The 15,561-nt window shown below is 37.1% G+C and overlaps 2 protein-coding genes across 2 annotated transcripts in view; both read left to right on the top strand.

The window, feature by feature from the left end:
• LRP8 (LDL receptor related protein 8) overlaps positions 1–1,231 on the top strand; it is a 200,991-nt gene extending 199,760 nt beyond the window's left edge. The window contains exon 17 of the mRNA XM_070939536.1: positions 1,193–1,231. Within this exon, the coding sequence (XP_070795637.1) occupies positions 1,193–1,231 (39 nt within the window). The remainder of the gene's footprint in view (positions 1–1,192) is intronic.
• A 9,993-nt stretch (positions 1,232–11,224) lies between these two features.
• On the top strand, positions 11,225–14,607 carry MAGOH (mago homolog, exon junction complex subunit). Its single transcript, XM_070939537.1, has 5 exons — positions 11,225–11,392; positions 12,296–12,354; positions 12,658–12,768; positions 13,344–13,426; positions 14,377–14,607. Exons 1-5 carry the CDS (start codon positions 11,305–11,307, stop codon positions 14,474–14,476), a joined length of 441 nt encoding a protein of 146 aa, XP_070795638.1. The 5' UTR covers positions 11,225–11,304; the 3' UTR covers positions 14,477–14,607.
• The last annotated feature ends 954 nt before the right edge of the window (positions 14,608–15,561 follow it).

Here is a 15,561-nt window from a genome sequence, read left to right on the forward strand (position 1 = left end):
CTGGGCTATTCCCAGGCCGTTCCAGCAGTGGAATATGATTATCTTGAAACTCCAAAAAAAAAGTGGTGTTATTAGCCATCAAATCTCAAAAATACACTTTCCCAAAAGGTTTCCATAATTTTGGCCACTACTGTAATAGTGGAAAATATGATCATTGCATGGAAGGGGCATCCTCTCAAATCTGTCTGGCTTATCTCAAAATGCTTAAATATCTTACATTTAAACATTTTTATTGAGTTATACAGTATTATAAAATACAAAATACAAAAGTAACTAGAAGAGCAGTGACGGGGCGGGGAAAGGGGGAAGAAAAGTAAGGAAAGATATGGGGGGGGGAGAAAAAGAAGCATTGACTTCCGACTCTCTCTGTTACAGTAAAATAAGGCATTAATATCAAATCACAGCTTTTCCATAATAGTATGAGCAAGTCATTTCTATAAAGATCTATCAGTCTAATATGTAAAACCCAAAAGTCAGAGTTTCATTCTTTTCCACATCAAGCACAAAGTTCAGAAGCGGTGACCATGTGGAAACAAAAGTACTGATATTCTTTTCTTTAATCAAAGAAAAGAACTTTTTACCATTTCAGCCAACTTCTGCCACTTCATCCATAGTAGGAATCAAAGTGTCCTTCCATTTTTGTGCATACAATAGTCTTGATGCTGTCAACATTTGTAGTAATAAAGTTCCAATTTTTTTCTTCAGCTTTTTCCATTAGGCCCAAAAGGAAAAGTTCTGGTTTCGTTTTTAATCTCCATTTTCAGAATTTTCTGTATTAAAATATGAATCATACGCCAACATTTTTTTGCTTTAGCACATGTCCACCATAGATGATAAAAAGTCCCTTCTTTACTTTCACACTTCCAACACTCATTTGACATGCCTTTATACATCTTAGATAACTTATCTGGTGTTAAATACCAATGATACATCATCTTATAGAAATTTTCTTTTATATTATAATTTAATATAAATTTTAAACCCTTCATCCACATATGTTCCCAATGTTCAAGCATCACATTATATCCAAAATTCCTTGCTCACTGAATCATACAATGTTTTACATGTTCATTTCCCAAATTCAATTTCAATAACATTTTATAGATCTTAGCAATAATATGTTCACCGTTGCCACGTAATGAAATTTCCAATTCATTTTTATCAAAGTCAAATACTTTGTCTTTCTCAACAGCGTGTGGCACTAAGTCTAGAAGATGATGGGCTACCATGAGGAATAAACCTACTCCATTTCCATGGTTAATGGATCAAAAGAAATGCACTGAACCTGTCTACTGTGGCTAATGGAATCCACCTTCTTCTCTTTCCTTCTCCTCTCCTTTATATTTATGTTGCAAAAGGGTAACCACAAAGTTGTAATGAACTGCAAACATCCAAAGGATGTGAGAGTTTTGTATGTATAATCTTTTATACACCCTTTTAACTTCTTGCACTATCCATCTGTAATAGTGAGGAGCCTACTACTGAATGCTGCCAGCCCAGCCCAAGGATCAGCAGCTTACACATCATTTCTAAAAATTATATTTATAGATGTTTTGTAAATATGTCAAGCATACTTTGTGGCTATCTTATCAATATACGGACAGAAAGAGAGATCTGTATAAACCATTTAGAATATTTATTAACAAATTCTGAATATCAAATTTGAGCTGTACATATATGTAGAGGACAAAAGTATTTATATTTTTTTTTTACATTTGACTCGTATTGCAGAGATAATTTGTATATCTATCAAGGCTGGATAGGTATTTAGACATTCACATATATAAATATACATATATGAATATATTTTAGAAAGAATAGCTCAGCTCTATGATAAATAGAGTAATTTAATTCTTAAAGGATGTTTAGTGAAAACTTTGCTACAAAGTCTAAAGCCACTGAGTGAGAATCATAGATGTTACAATAAGATAATCCAAAAATGATCAAGAAACTAAAGTGTTCCCATCATGAACAAACCAAACTCTGCAGATAATCCTCAACTTACAACCACTGTTAGAACAAGAATTTCCATTGCTAAGCAGGACAGTCATTAAGTGAGCTGAGCATGATTTTACTACCATTTTGCATGGTTAAATTAACCGCTGCAGTTGTTAAGTAAGCCATGTTAAGTGAGCCAAGTGAGTCTGGTTTCCCCATTGAAATTGGCTGGAAAAGTAGCACATGTCAATCACATGACCCCAGGATGCTGCAATTGTCATAAATTGCCAGTTGCCAAGCACCCAAATTTTGATCATGTGACTGTGGGGATCCTGCAACAGTTGTAAGTGCAAGGATCAGATTACATCATTTTTTTCAGTGCTGTTGTAATTTGGAACTGTCGCTAAACAAATGGTTGTAAGTTAAGGACTACCCGGGCCTGCAAGGTAGACCTGTTTATGCCTCTGACGCTTGCACACCCAGCAAAAGGCAGAGTTCTCATGCCAATAAAGAGCCCCTTGCAAAGATTTCCCATCTGCTTTTATCAGAAAGAATATTTGTGCTCCTAAAAGCCTGGGTTAACAGAGGTACTCTTTTTCAGTAAATGGAGAAGCTCAGAACATTGCTACAAGCATCGCCCTATAAAATGGAGGACAGTGCCCATACATCCCAAATCATTAACCTGGCAAGATATAAGCAAATTTAAGATGCCATCTGTAATACAGTTTTTAAGAAAACAGCCCACTCTTGGTGACCACTCTTCAAAGTAGCCATATATTGGTTAGCCTTATTAATTTTTAAGCGTTATAAAGCTTCATTATTGGTTAAAAAAAGAGTGTTCACCAATTATACCTAGTTTTCTTTTAGAGCTTATTAAATGAATGTAAGAAAGGATTTTTTTTCTCCAGTATCTTACCTGTGCAGAACAATTCTACGTATATATTTTTAAAAGTAAGTCTCATGGCGTTCAGTGGGACTTGCTGCTTTTTACTCTAAGAATGCATAAGATTATGGAAATACTGGTTTTAGTGGGCTGGAGACATTGGAAGCTATTCCAAATATATGGAATTGGTTTTAAGCCAAATCTGATGAAATTATTATTATAAGTAACCCTAAGCAAATAAAAGCCATTGTTCTGCTAGTAATCTTTGCTGTTGATTCAAATTAGTGGAATTAATGATCCAAGATTATAGTCTTTTCCCTGGAATTCTCATTCCCCATTTATTCAAAGTTTATAAAGAATCAAAGTGAAGTTGATGACATCAAAGAATATAATGTGCAGTGGTGGGGAGGAAGTAGTATTAAAAAGATTACAGCTTGTCTACTTGCTGTAGGAATAGCACAAATGTTGTGCTATTGGGGTATCCTATGCTTTTAATTTAAATTTCCTATTTGCAGATATTACTGTTTCATTGAATCTTGTTAATTACATTTGGTTAATTGCACTTTGAATGGTCTCTTTTAATTAGCCTAACCTAAAGTAATTTTCTCTTCCTGTGGGAAATTGTATTTCCCTTGTAAATTTCCCAAGTAAATGATTAAGAGAGGGAAAAATGTAGAGTTGTAATACACACACACAAAAAAAAAAATCCAGAAACTGATCTTGGAGCAATGATACAATGGTTAGAAAAGAAGCAATTGATCATAAATTTTCCAGCCACAAGCAACTGGAAGCAGTAAAAATTGCTGGACCTGTAAACAAGAAACTTTGAATTACAACTGGAAAGGATTTTGCTGAACAGGACTAAATTATAGGGAAGTATTATTGAAGAATTTAGGTCATGATAAAGAACTGTCCAGGTAGTTTAATATTGTATTAAGTGTTGCTTGGATCCACCATATTTAATTCAATTTTCAGCTAATTACAATAGAGAATTCTAGAGGGGAAAAAACCCAAAATTTACGAAAGTCAAAGTGGCACATCTTTATTGGTATAAACTATTATATGATCAGTGGGCCCACTTATTTATTTGGATTTTGCTGTTGATCCAATTGTTGAACAATTTTTTGATCTGGTTGTACCCAAATGAAAAGCACAACGGTGTAAACCAGGGGTCTCCAACCTTGGCAACTTTGAGACTTGTGGACTTCAACTCCCAGAGTTCTTTGAGAACTTTGGGAGTTCACAGAGAACTTTGGAAGTTGAAGTCCACAAGTCTTAAAGTTGCCAAGGTTGGAGAGCCCTAGTGTAAACCATAGGACTGATGGTGGTATCCTGAAGAACCACTTCTGAGCATTAAACTAAATGGTCTCATGACCTCCCTGGAACTCATTTTTTTTATCTTAAAAGTTATAGTTACCAGTGAGTTTGGGTGTAATCCTGAATATATTTTTTTTCTCCAGCTGATGTGGGTTAATGGAAAGGACTAAAAAGATCCACCTGATCTGGAGAGGCATTCTGATAATGCATGTCCCAGAATAATTCCAGAGAGAGTTTTTTTAAACAAACAGGGTAACTGCAATTTCTCATGAGGTAGTGAAGTTGAAAGTAAATGTCTGGCCATGACATTAACTATTGGGGGGGGGGGCATGTGACAAAAAGAAAGTGCACAATGTCATCATGACCCAAACACCATGACTTACATATATTTGTGTCGGTCATCAGGGCAGTAATACATAAAACTGGGTTTTGCCTGTCACTGCATATGTAATGTCATTTCCCCATGATTGTGGCTATTGCAGATACCAGTGCTAGGCTGAACAGGAATTTGCAATCTTGTTAAATTCCTTAATTTTGGTGCTCTGGATAGCTATTTGCATGCACTAGAACACTGAGCTGTAAAATTGAAAATGCTGTAGAACTATTTTTTGCCTAGGATCTCTTATAAATAATTATGAATAAGCAATATCTATTAAGCATAGCAGTTCCAGTAGGTGACTATTATATCTCCTCTGTACTGCCTGGTAGCCTTGAATTGCAACTCTTGTACTGACTGTATGAAACACTGTAATCCTGGGTTGATTTTAAAATTCTGCCCTTCATAGAATCAATTTCATAACAAATTGAACTTTTGTTTGAAATGTAGTGATACAAAGACAATCTTGTACTTTTATAGACTTCAAAGATTTTCTCTGCAAACAAAACAGATGATCTAATGCAGGGGTCTCAAACTCGCTGCCCGCAGGCCAGATGCGTCACATGCTGTTCACGCCCCCGCCCAGTTGAGTGAAGGGGAAAAAAGTCCCAATATGTCACGTGATGACGCTGTGATGACGCAAGTTTGACAGCCCTGATCTAATGGTTGCAAAATTGCTTCCAGTTCATACGATGACATGTATACACACAGAGTATCCCATGTTTATGATGGCTGTTCAACTACTAAAAATATATATTCATTGATGTAAGTCATAATATTCAAGATGACTCTCTGATAATAGGAAGTCATCTTGATGACAAATACCAATATGCCTAAACTGGTCCTTCATGTTAAGGATAAGTGAGTGAGAAGTTAAAAGAGTATAATAGAATCTGCACCTTGGAAAGTTTATTCATTTTGCTGCTTGTTTATAATGGGTATTGAGAAGGATGTCTATTTCTTTCTGCTAGATTTTGAGAAAGAAGCTTTAGAGTTAAATACACGCTTCTGAAAAAAAATGTAGAGGGAAAAGAAAATATTTAAAGCTGCTCTACTCAGTTACTACAAAACCATGCACTGTGTGCATGAACAAAATTATAAAATAAAGAAAAAGGCTTTGTATGTAATAACTGTAACTAACCTCAAACTGTATAGAGATTTGAATAATTTACCATTTTGATACTTTTTTCAAAAAAAAAAGTAAAAACTTGTACAAATCCTATGTATAATGCTGGAATTTTTCTCCAAACCATTGTAAATTACTTGGTTTTCCTGATTTCCAACATGACAGATTTGTAACTACATCAAGTTGATAATCAAATTTTCCTTAAAATAAAAATAATATTTTCAATACAAAACTGGGAACATTAAAAATTTGTTTATCACTGTACAGTAATCATTTTTGAGCTTTGTCTTGTCATAATGAAATTCCATTAGGATGCAGCGTTCTTGCGTGGTGCCTTTTCTGTTTGTTTTTATTCTGAACAAATGGTTTAGGGTGGTACTTTTCAACCTTAGTAACTTTAAGATATGTGGATTTCAAATCCTAGAATTCCCCAGCCAGTATGCTAGTAGGGGAATTCTGTGAGCTGAAGTCCACATACCTTAAACTTGCCAAGATTGAGAAACATTGGGTTAGGGCTATGGAGAAGGGAGGACTCTGCTGTTTCTAATGTTTCTGATACTTACATCCATAGAGGGTACTGAAAAACCAAATGAATACATTTGTAAGACTGTGTACTGTTTCTATAGAGAGATTAAATTTTTTATTGACTTATTTGCAATGTGTATTGTGTTATTTTTAATGGTAGAGCTGAAGAAAACGTAAGTTGACTTCAAACATAACTCTGCAAGCCTGCACATAGCTTTATTAAGTCATTTGGCGATTCTCTGATGCCTCATAGGCATCCAATTTTCCAATGCTCCTGAAACTAAGAGGGTGAATATTTGTTCACAGACTTCTTCCTCTGATAGATTCAATGACTTATCTTAAGTCTTAATATCATGAAAGTTATGCAATCGCATTTTATTAGTGTGTTGCAGTGGTTAAGGAAGCCTGGATATATTTCTCTCAGCTAAATTTCTTTCTGACCAATCTTTACATCTTTCTGAGCTTCCATGTAATTGTTATGCCTGAGGTCAATCAGAAAACAGGCAAAGGCCTGTTGGTCTGGTTCTCAAGTTCAAAATGTAGTCAGTAAATAATTGTGGGAGGTTACATTGTCCTTATAGTAGAACTTAATTGTTTTATTTTCCTGGCATTTTATATTTTTTTTATATGGGACCTCAAACGTTGGAGATTGTTTGGGTCTTTCTGAATTTTCTGAGGACTTGGCTCAGGAATGTAAATTTAAACATTAAACAAGAAGTTGCATGCTGCCAACTGAAATACAAGTTTCTTACATCAAATATGTTTCTCAAAATGGCTTTGGGTTGTAGAAAATATAAAAGGGAATGTTTGCAAACCAATGCTTTCGTTGAAAGAGTTTCTGGCACCTCTGGGAAAAAAATACAAACTAGGGTTTATTAGAGAACAGATTGACTTTTGGGAAGCTTGTGACTGACCACACCAAGTAAAGCAATATTTGCAAATGGCCAAAACCAGTAAAATTCAGTACAAATGCCCACAATACAGTCTCAAAATTCTTTAAGAATCTCCTAACCCCAGAAAACAGAATCTATGTCTTTTTTTCCACAGTGGATTTTGCAATTAGGAAGAGTTTAAAAATCTGCCAAATGTCATTTAACTGATAACATCTTTATTAAGGCTATAAGAATATTTAAGAGTCCCTCTTTGCTAAAACTAATTTCCAAACACCCTACGATCTTATGCTCTCTTCCCTTAGCATTGCTATCACACAGTTGACAAGAAAATGAAGTTTTGACCAAACCACCAAATTCTCACCATGTTACCAAATCTGAAATTTTACTCACTGATACAAATCATCCTTTCCTGTACATAATGCATTCTATCTCTTGGCTATGAGACTCTTCTTAATATATTTTACTACAGAGACTAAAAAAGGCCGCTAACTACAGATTCAACATTTTTATACTAATTAATAATGAACCCAGAATCTAAATTTTAGATGTGATGGGAAAGCTACCAACAGCAGTACAGGTAGTCCTCAACTTACAACCATAATGGAATTTCTGTTAAGTTATGAAGCTCATAGATCGAAGTATCCATGTGACAACCCCAACAAATTTTATGACTTTTTTGGGTGGTCATTAAGCAAATGGCATGGTCATTAAGTAAATCAATGTATTCCAAAAAGGCTGGGAACCAGAAAAAAAAATGTGATTACAGAGTGTTGCAACCAGCCATTAAGGTGAGCCAGTTGCCAAGCATCTGAAATGTTATGTAACTGAAGTGGGTGCAGTTTCATGACCAACTCTGGAATCTGGTCAGAAGTAGCTTTTGGATGGTCTGTCGTAATTTCAAACGGTCACTAAGAAATTGATAATTAAGAGAGTTGGATTACAACTCAAGTGTCCTTGTTTACAACCTGGTTATTTCATATGGAGTAAGTAAATACTTCTGCCATCACTGTGCAGAAGCCATCTTATTATTAGAGTGAGAAATACAACAGGAGCAGGAACAATAAAGATAAATCATAGAATAGCAATATGATACAGGAAACAAATACAATAGAGATGGATGATAGAGCTGCATATAAGATAAACATAACACCTGCAACATCTTTAACATCATGTTAACCAAACAACAGTGTGAAATTTCGAATAAGAACCAATACCAACATTTTCTATAGGTTAAGTCTGTTGGGTGGTTGTGAACATCTGCCACTACAGGTGAAGACTGGCCCTCTTTGTACTAAGTTTCTCTGACCTTGCTGAGGTTGCTGGGCTCTTCTCACCACTTACTGGGACGTTCTGCATTTGACTGCTGTCAGATATACTGGCTTGCTCAGGATTGTCATTAACATTGGTCTGTGGCATCAACACTCTACATTCCCTATTGTCAGTGGGTAAGTGTGGCCTGGTAATACCAGGTGAGTCTGGCCTGGCCACTGGATATGGAGAATTAGGCTGCTCAGCCACCCGCAGATCCACACAATTGTGACGACAGAAAGTTCCCTCAATGTCCAGAGAGAATAGATAGGAGCGTGGTGCCACCTGTTGTGAACAGATACCCATTTTCCAGCAACCTGTTCGATCTCCAGGCAGCAGTTTCATGCGGATTCATTCCCCAATATTCAACTCTGGAAAATCTCTGACTGATTTGTCATATCTTGCCTTGAATGCTTGTCTCTTAAGCTGTAACTTTTCTGGGGCACCCTGTATCACAGAGGGCTCAAGCAATTTATGGTAAGGAGGTCTTTAGTCTCCTTGACATTGGTCTGCGCCAGACTACTATCCGTGCCCTCAGTTGGAGTATTTCTTCAATGTAGAATGGCCTTCCATGAGTCTTTACCCATCACTTTGTGCTTTCTTGCATAAACTCTTAACAATCTTCTCAGCTGATTCAGCTTTGCCATTAGCTTTTGGATGACATGGTGATGAAGTCACATGCTCTGCAGATTTTCCCATACTGCTCTTTCTATTGTACACACGCACTGCCACAGTACTTGCATGATACTGGTTTGCTCCCAGGTGAGTTGTGTGGATGAATTTTGTGCTGGCGTTGTGGTGGTGGTTCTTCATGCTTAGCTGTTATTTGGAAACTGCATTGACACTGTCAATGTTTACCCTGCTCCAAAGCTTTCATCTGTTTGTCAACAGGTTCTGTGGTACAACATACCTCAATTGCTGCTTGTAAACTTAAATTATATTCTCTCAAAAGGCGGTGGTGTGTGCTTTCACTAGTGATACCCAGAATTATTTTATCAAGAATAAGTTAATCTCTCACAGAGCCATACTCACAGTTTGCAGCTTTTCCTCTTAGCCATGTGACGAAACTGTCTATTCATTCACCTTCTTGCTTACAGCTGCCAAATTCAGCTTCATATATGACATTTTTAGAGGATCTGAAAAAGACTTCTAAGGCATCTAAAATGGCTTTAGGATCACTTTTTTGCTCCTCTGTAAGGGTTAAATTGTGCTTGTAAACACGGACGCATTCGCCGCCCATCAGCCTCCTCAACGTGGCTGCCTGCACTGCTGCCGGCTTGTCATTTAAGCCTGTGGCTAGGGAGTAATCCTCAAATTCTTCTCTGAAGTTGTCCCAGTTACTGCTGCAATCCCCATTCACCCTCATTGCCTCAGGCAGTAGTATGCTGTTAGCAGCCGCCATGATGCTGATTTTCTTGCTTCAAATGCTCGGCTTCCAGGACAGGACCGCCATGTGCTAGGCCAGCATGCATCAAATGTGTAGAGACAACACAGATTCAGAAGCTTCTGACACCATGTTTCATGTGGAGTACGTAAACACAACACAAGCCATCACTTTTCAGAAGCCATCACGGGTGAAATGCTCCCAGTTTGGACCGGATTGCCCAATCCGGTAGCGATGGCGGCAGGTGGTTCGGAGAACAGGTAGCAAAAATCCCTGCCCCCCCCCCACTATGCCCAGCTGAGCCACAGGATCATCAGAGGCTTTTTTTTTTTTACTTTTAAAAGCATTTTTTCTATAACCTCTTCCGACAAAAAAATGCTTTTAAAAGTTAAAAAAAAAAGCCTCTGATGATCGCGCGGCTCAGCTGGGATCGTCAGAGCTTTTCAAAGCATTTTTTTCTGCAACCTCTTGGCTGAAGAGGTGGTAAAAAAATGCTTTGAAAAGTCTCTGACGATCCCAGCTGAGTTGCCTGATCGGCAGAGGCTTTTCAAAGCATTAGAAAAAATGCTTTGAAAAGTTAAAAAAAAAAAAGTTGGCCACACCCACCAAGTCACATTATCCCCACCACCAAGCCACGCCCACAGAACCGGTAGTAACAAATTTTACATTTCACCCCTGAGCCATCCTAGAGAGTGAGAATACAACAGGTATGAATCATAGAATAGCAATGTGATACAGGAAACAAATACAATAGAGAGAAATGATAAGAGCTGCATATAAGATAAACATAACACCTGTAACAGTGGTGCCTTAACACTAGATAAGACTGTCTCTAACCTCTTACCATCTTAAAATGCCCTGAAGATCTCCCATAAAGTACCGTAAAATCCAGGACCAACCCTGCTACCTAACTTTCTTTGTATCAGCCAGTTGGCTAGTTATAAGACTGAAATCTGCTGTAGGCATAAACATAAACTGTTATAGATTGCTCGCAACCTCAAAAGATGCAATCTCTCAACATCCTTAAACATATACCTTTTGGTAGCTAAAGTAACTAAAATAATCCAATATTCTCTTCAATTGGGATGTCTGCTTGCTCCAGTTTGGTGCAGAGGCTACAGTTCGGATTTCCTACATCCAGTCTCAACCAATTGGCTTGAAAAAGAGTCGGGGAATCAGGCACTTATTTTAGTTGCTTAGTTCTCCAATTACTGATGATGGTTCCGCATTAGTCGCAGTAACCGTTTCCGGCATTGTTCACTCTGTAGTGAAAAGTCATGGAATTTCTTATTGAAAGACAAGCGGGTCTCCTAAACCCAAAGTACTCTAACGGGTCGAGCGACGCGCGCCTCTACATAGTATAAGTCTATGGAACCCACTATCTGCGCATGCGAAAGAGAGAGAGAGAGAGAGAGAGAGAGAGAGAGAGAGGCAAGGCGAATCCTTTTGTGCGACTCTTCCGGTTGATGACGTCTTCTTCGGGCGCCCCTTCGCATAGGCTAAGCTTTGCCGTGCGCGGTGCATGCTGGTTTCCCCGGCGGGAGCGCTTCGATCATGGCGAGCGATTTCTATTTGCGCTACTACGTTGGGCACAAGGGCAAGTTTGGCCACGAGTTTCTCGAATTCGAGTTCCGTCCTGACGGTGAGGCTCCCCGTGTTTGTCGGTCCCGGAGCAAGAGGCGTGGTGGCTTCTAGGAAGCAAGGCAACGCGGGGGGTGGGTGGGTGGAGGGGCGGGGGAGGATGGAGAGATGTTTGCAGGGGAAGAATAGATCTTGCTTGTGCCGGTGAATCGGATGGGAGGAGGGGACCCGGTGGAGGAAGGAGAGGTTGGTGTTTGCTGAGGTTTATACGAGGCGGCACCTGGGCTGTGTTAGGACGATCGGCGGAATTTTCTCATATTAGGTTGGGCTCTGACAGGTTGCAATTGTAGCTTCTGGAGAGAGAAGATGAGCAAAGGGGATCTCATAGGTTATTGTGGTCGAATAAAAGATGAGTTGCTTATGCGGGGATTAAAGCTAAATTGCTCATTACTTGAAGGAGAGCAGGATATGAAACGTTTTTGTAGGAATCCAAATGCAGCAACGGATTCCGAGATAAGGAAAGGATCAAATAAAAATACACATTGGAAAAAAATAATTACTGTTCCTGGAATCACTAAGTAGCCAAACTCTTCATCATCAACCCCTGGACTGGTTAGTTTAGTAGGAAAGTGTCCATTTCAATAGCATCCAGAACAGTTTCCTTGCACTTGAGTGAAGCCTACCTATAAATTTTGATCTTAGAATAACAGCGGAATCAGCATAACTAAACATTGCTTACAGTAGTTAAAGGGGAGCAAGGACCTCAGAAATTAAGAGTTTTGAGGAAACTGTACACCAGTAATCCTTTTTCACTGGCTTGAGTGCAACTGCTTACACTTCCTTGTTCTTTGCTTAATTTGTGGAACTATAATCAATATGTTATATTGCAGCGAACTGAAATTAAATGAAATGCTCTTTTGTTTACGCTTTTCTTGTAATGTTCAGTGTAATCTTTTTTCAACAGGTAAACTGAGATATGCAAATAACAGTAATTACAAAAATGATGTCATGATCAGAAAAGAAGTAAGTGGACTGTTGCAGTATATCTGAGTAGTAAATAAACGTATGATATTTCAGAACAATTTATTTACTTGGGCCATGATTTTGAGAATGCAGAAAATTAATCATTCGTTTGCTACTTGTTTTAAGTTTCTGTGTAAAATCCCTCTCAGTTGACTATATTGTACAAATGTACCCATCCTGGATTTTTTTCCTTCTGAATTCTTTAGATGGATATTTGTATAAATGGAAAAGAAGAGAAATGAATCATTTATGTTCTTTTTTCAAAAATGGCAGAATCATGTTAACATTCTACACTGTTTCTAGGCCTACGTACATAAAAGTGTGATGGAAGAATTAAAGAGGATCATTGATGACAGTGAAATTACAAAAGAAGATGATGCATTGTGGCCTCCACCAGATAGAGTTGGTCGGCAGGTTAGTAGATTTTCTATTTATCATACAGATGTTTTAAATCTATATGTTTGTGCACAGCCTGCACTCTGTAAGAGATCAATCTAGATGAAGTTATAGTTGCAATCAGGTACTCCTCCAGATATGTGAAGCAACTTCAAGAATTCCCAGCAATAGTTAAGTTGACTAAAGAATTCTTGGAGTTGGAAGGCCAAGGTATCTGGAGGAAGGTTAGGCTAGGAAGTGGGTGTAGAGTCCTTTTGACTGCTAAGAGATGTAAAGTTGAATAAAATCTCCTGAATACAAACAAAAATCCCAGTCTTATTTATTTGCATCCAACCCACCCAACATAAACCTTGCATTTCTGGTAATGTTAACTTGTTAACTCCATCAGTATAAATATGTGGTTAATATTGCTCTTTCTGCTAAGAAGTGGCTACAGCCCCTTAAATAGCTGAATATAAATATTTGTTCTTGCAGGTAGAATATCTTGCTTTGGGCTTGAATAATCATGGATGTTATATGAGAACAGAAATTCAAGCTTCATAAATATGGTAATCCATCCTAAATGTATGTTGTTTTATTTTATTTATTTCTAGGAGCTTGAAATTGTGATTGGGGATGAACATATCTCTTTCACAACATCAAAAATCGGTTCTCTTATTGACGTGAATCAGTCCAAGTAAGTGCTGTTTGAAGAGTGAATAATATGTTCGTTGCCTCTTTGCATTTATTAGGTTAGCATTGTAGAGAATTGATATATTATGATTTGATCTCTCCAAGACAATGGGAATCAAAGGAATCAAAGCTGTGAGTTCAGCAATCACATGATACCAGTTTAGGATACAGGAAGAGCAGAAGCAATGAAAGCGTATCCTAGCTGCCTTGTTTTGAATGCCTTTATAAACAATGCAACCGTAGTCTATTTTCCATCTCAGTGGAAAATAAGAGCTCTTCTTCGTGTCCCACTAATCATGATGTGAAGATATTGTACTCTCCATTTTTAAAGCACATGCCCTTATGCTGATTTTGTGTAATTCCCACTCTCTTTGGAAGCAGCATAAATTAGGCCTTAGCTTTTCCCATTTTAAAATAAGTGTTTCCATTTTCTCAACACACAAGGGAGAGAAGTCTAAGGGGCTGGCATCTGCCAAAATCCTCTTGGCTGGTTGATATTGTTCTGGCCATGCCTCCACCTTCCAGTGTCTGCAAATTGCATTCTATGGCCATTTTGGGTGGGATATTTCCATAGAGGCTTCTGTTTTTGTGTGCCTGATCAATGATTCACAAAGTACTATTTAAGCATCATGCCGGCGACTTACAGTATATATATTGCCCCACTGACTTGTTATTAAATATGTTTCTGCTGGTTCAAGAACTAGAGGAATTCATATTAGTAATACATTAATTTGTAGTATTTTTTTTTTAGTATTAAAAAGTGTTTAAAGTATTTAATATTTAAAAAGTATTTTTTTATTTACTAAAAATGAAAAATGAGGGCAGGACAATTTCACGGTGCTTTTAAAAGTTGTTTGACATTTTGATGGCCTGGAAGTTCTCTGAGGGTAATGATTTTGATGTCAAAAGTTTCTTACTTTTAACTATGTGTTTTTTTTGTACTTTGCTCCCCAGGGATCCAGAAGGTCTAAGAGTGTTTTATTATCTCGTCCAAGATCTCAAGTGTTTAGTCTTCAGTCTCATTGGATTACATTTCAAGATTAAACCAATTTAAATTGTGTGGATCTAAATTTGTATAAAGTTTTTTGGGGTGGGATTCTTTTCATTCCGTATCTTGGATAATGTTTATATATGTCTGTTTTTATACAGAGTGATTTAATAAAAACTAAGACTTTTTTCTTTTTATTTAGAAAGTCTTTGTTGAACAAGATTCATATTTTAGGAATGGGCTGTTTTATGTTCCTTATGTTTGCATGAACTTGAGGGGATTGGTAATATAACAAGAGTCAACACTTTCATCTAAATATGTACATAATTATTCTTTTAGCATCTCTTGTGAAGAAAGTTAAGTAACTAGTATGTTCAAGAACTGTGTATGTCCATGGATTTTTGCTCTCTTCGAAATACAATGGAAGAAAGCAGAGTTTCCATAAGTCAGAACAAGTGATTAAGTAAGATATTTGCATATCTTAAGGAATAGGTGCAACTATACAGACCAGTATTTTATGGTGATACACATTATTGGGTTGCATTTTTAATGTAACAAATTCTTACTAGGAATAAGAATTAGATAATTATTTTGTATTAAGTAGTTAAAAATAAGATAAATAAAATAGCAATGGTGCTGCTGTCGTTTATTAGAGGCCAGTAATCTGCAGCAATTCACTGGGATGACATAGTTCCACATTCATCCTAGTTTCTGGCCATAGTTCATTATGTTTATTAGAACAACTTACCAAATCATCAATAACTTAGCATCACCTCAACTTGTCGAGTTTCCTCCCAATTTTTTTTTCTTTGCCTTAATAATCTTATATTTGAAATTCCAAGTTTCCTATTGAATCAAATGAGTACTTTGGCCCATTTATTGTATATTCAAGTTTTGTCTACATATGGCACCTAAAAAAGAAAGGAGTAGGTGGGCTTTTTTTGTTTTTGGCAATGAAGGTTTAAACAATGATCAGATGATAAGATTGTAACATTTCACATAAAACTGGGGAATGGTGTTAGAGACCACAAAAATCAGTGTGTGCCACATCTGCATGATATATGCACACATAGTGTGCTACTAGTGTTTGGTTTCGATTTGATTTTGTATATTTTAATAAAATCAAGTACTTGTAAAATAACAGCATTGCT

Source organism: Pituophis catenifer, unplaced genomic scaffold, assembly GCF_029215685.1.
Source record: "Pituophis catenifer annectens isolate HBS135680 unplaced genomic scaffold, rPitCat1.0.hap2 SCAF_3, whole genome shotgun sequence".
NCBI classification, from domain to species: Eukaryota; Metazoa; Chordata; class Lepidosauria; order Squamata; family Colubridae; genus Pituophis; species Pituophis catenifer.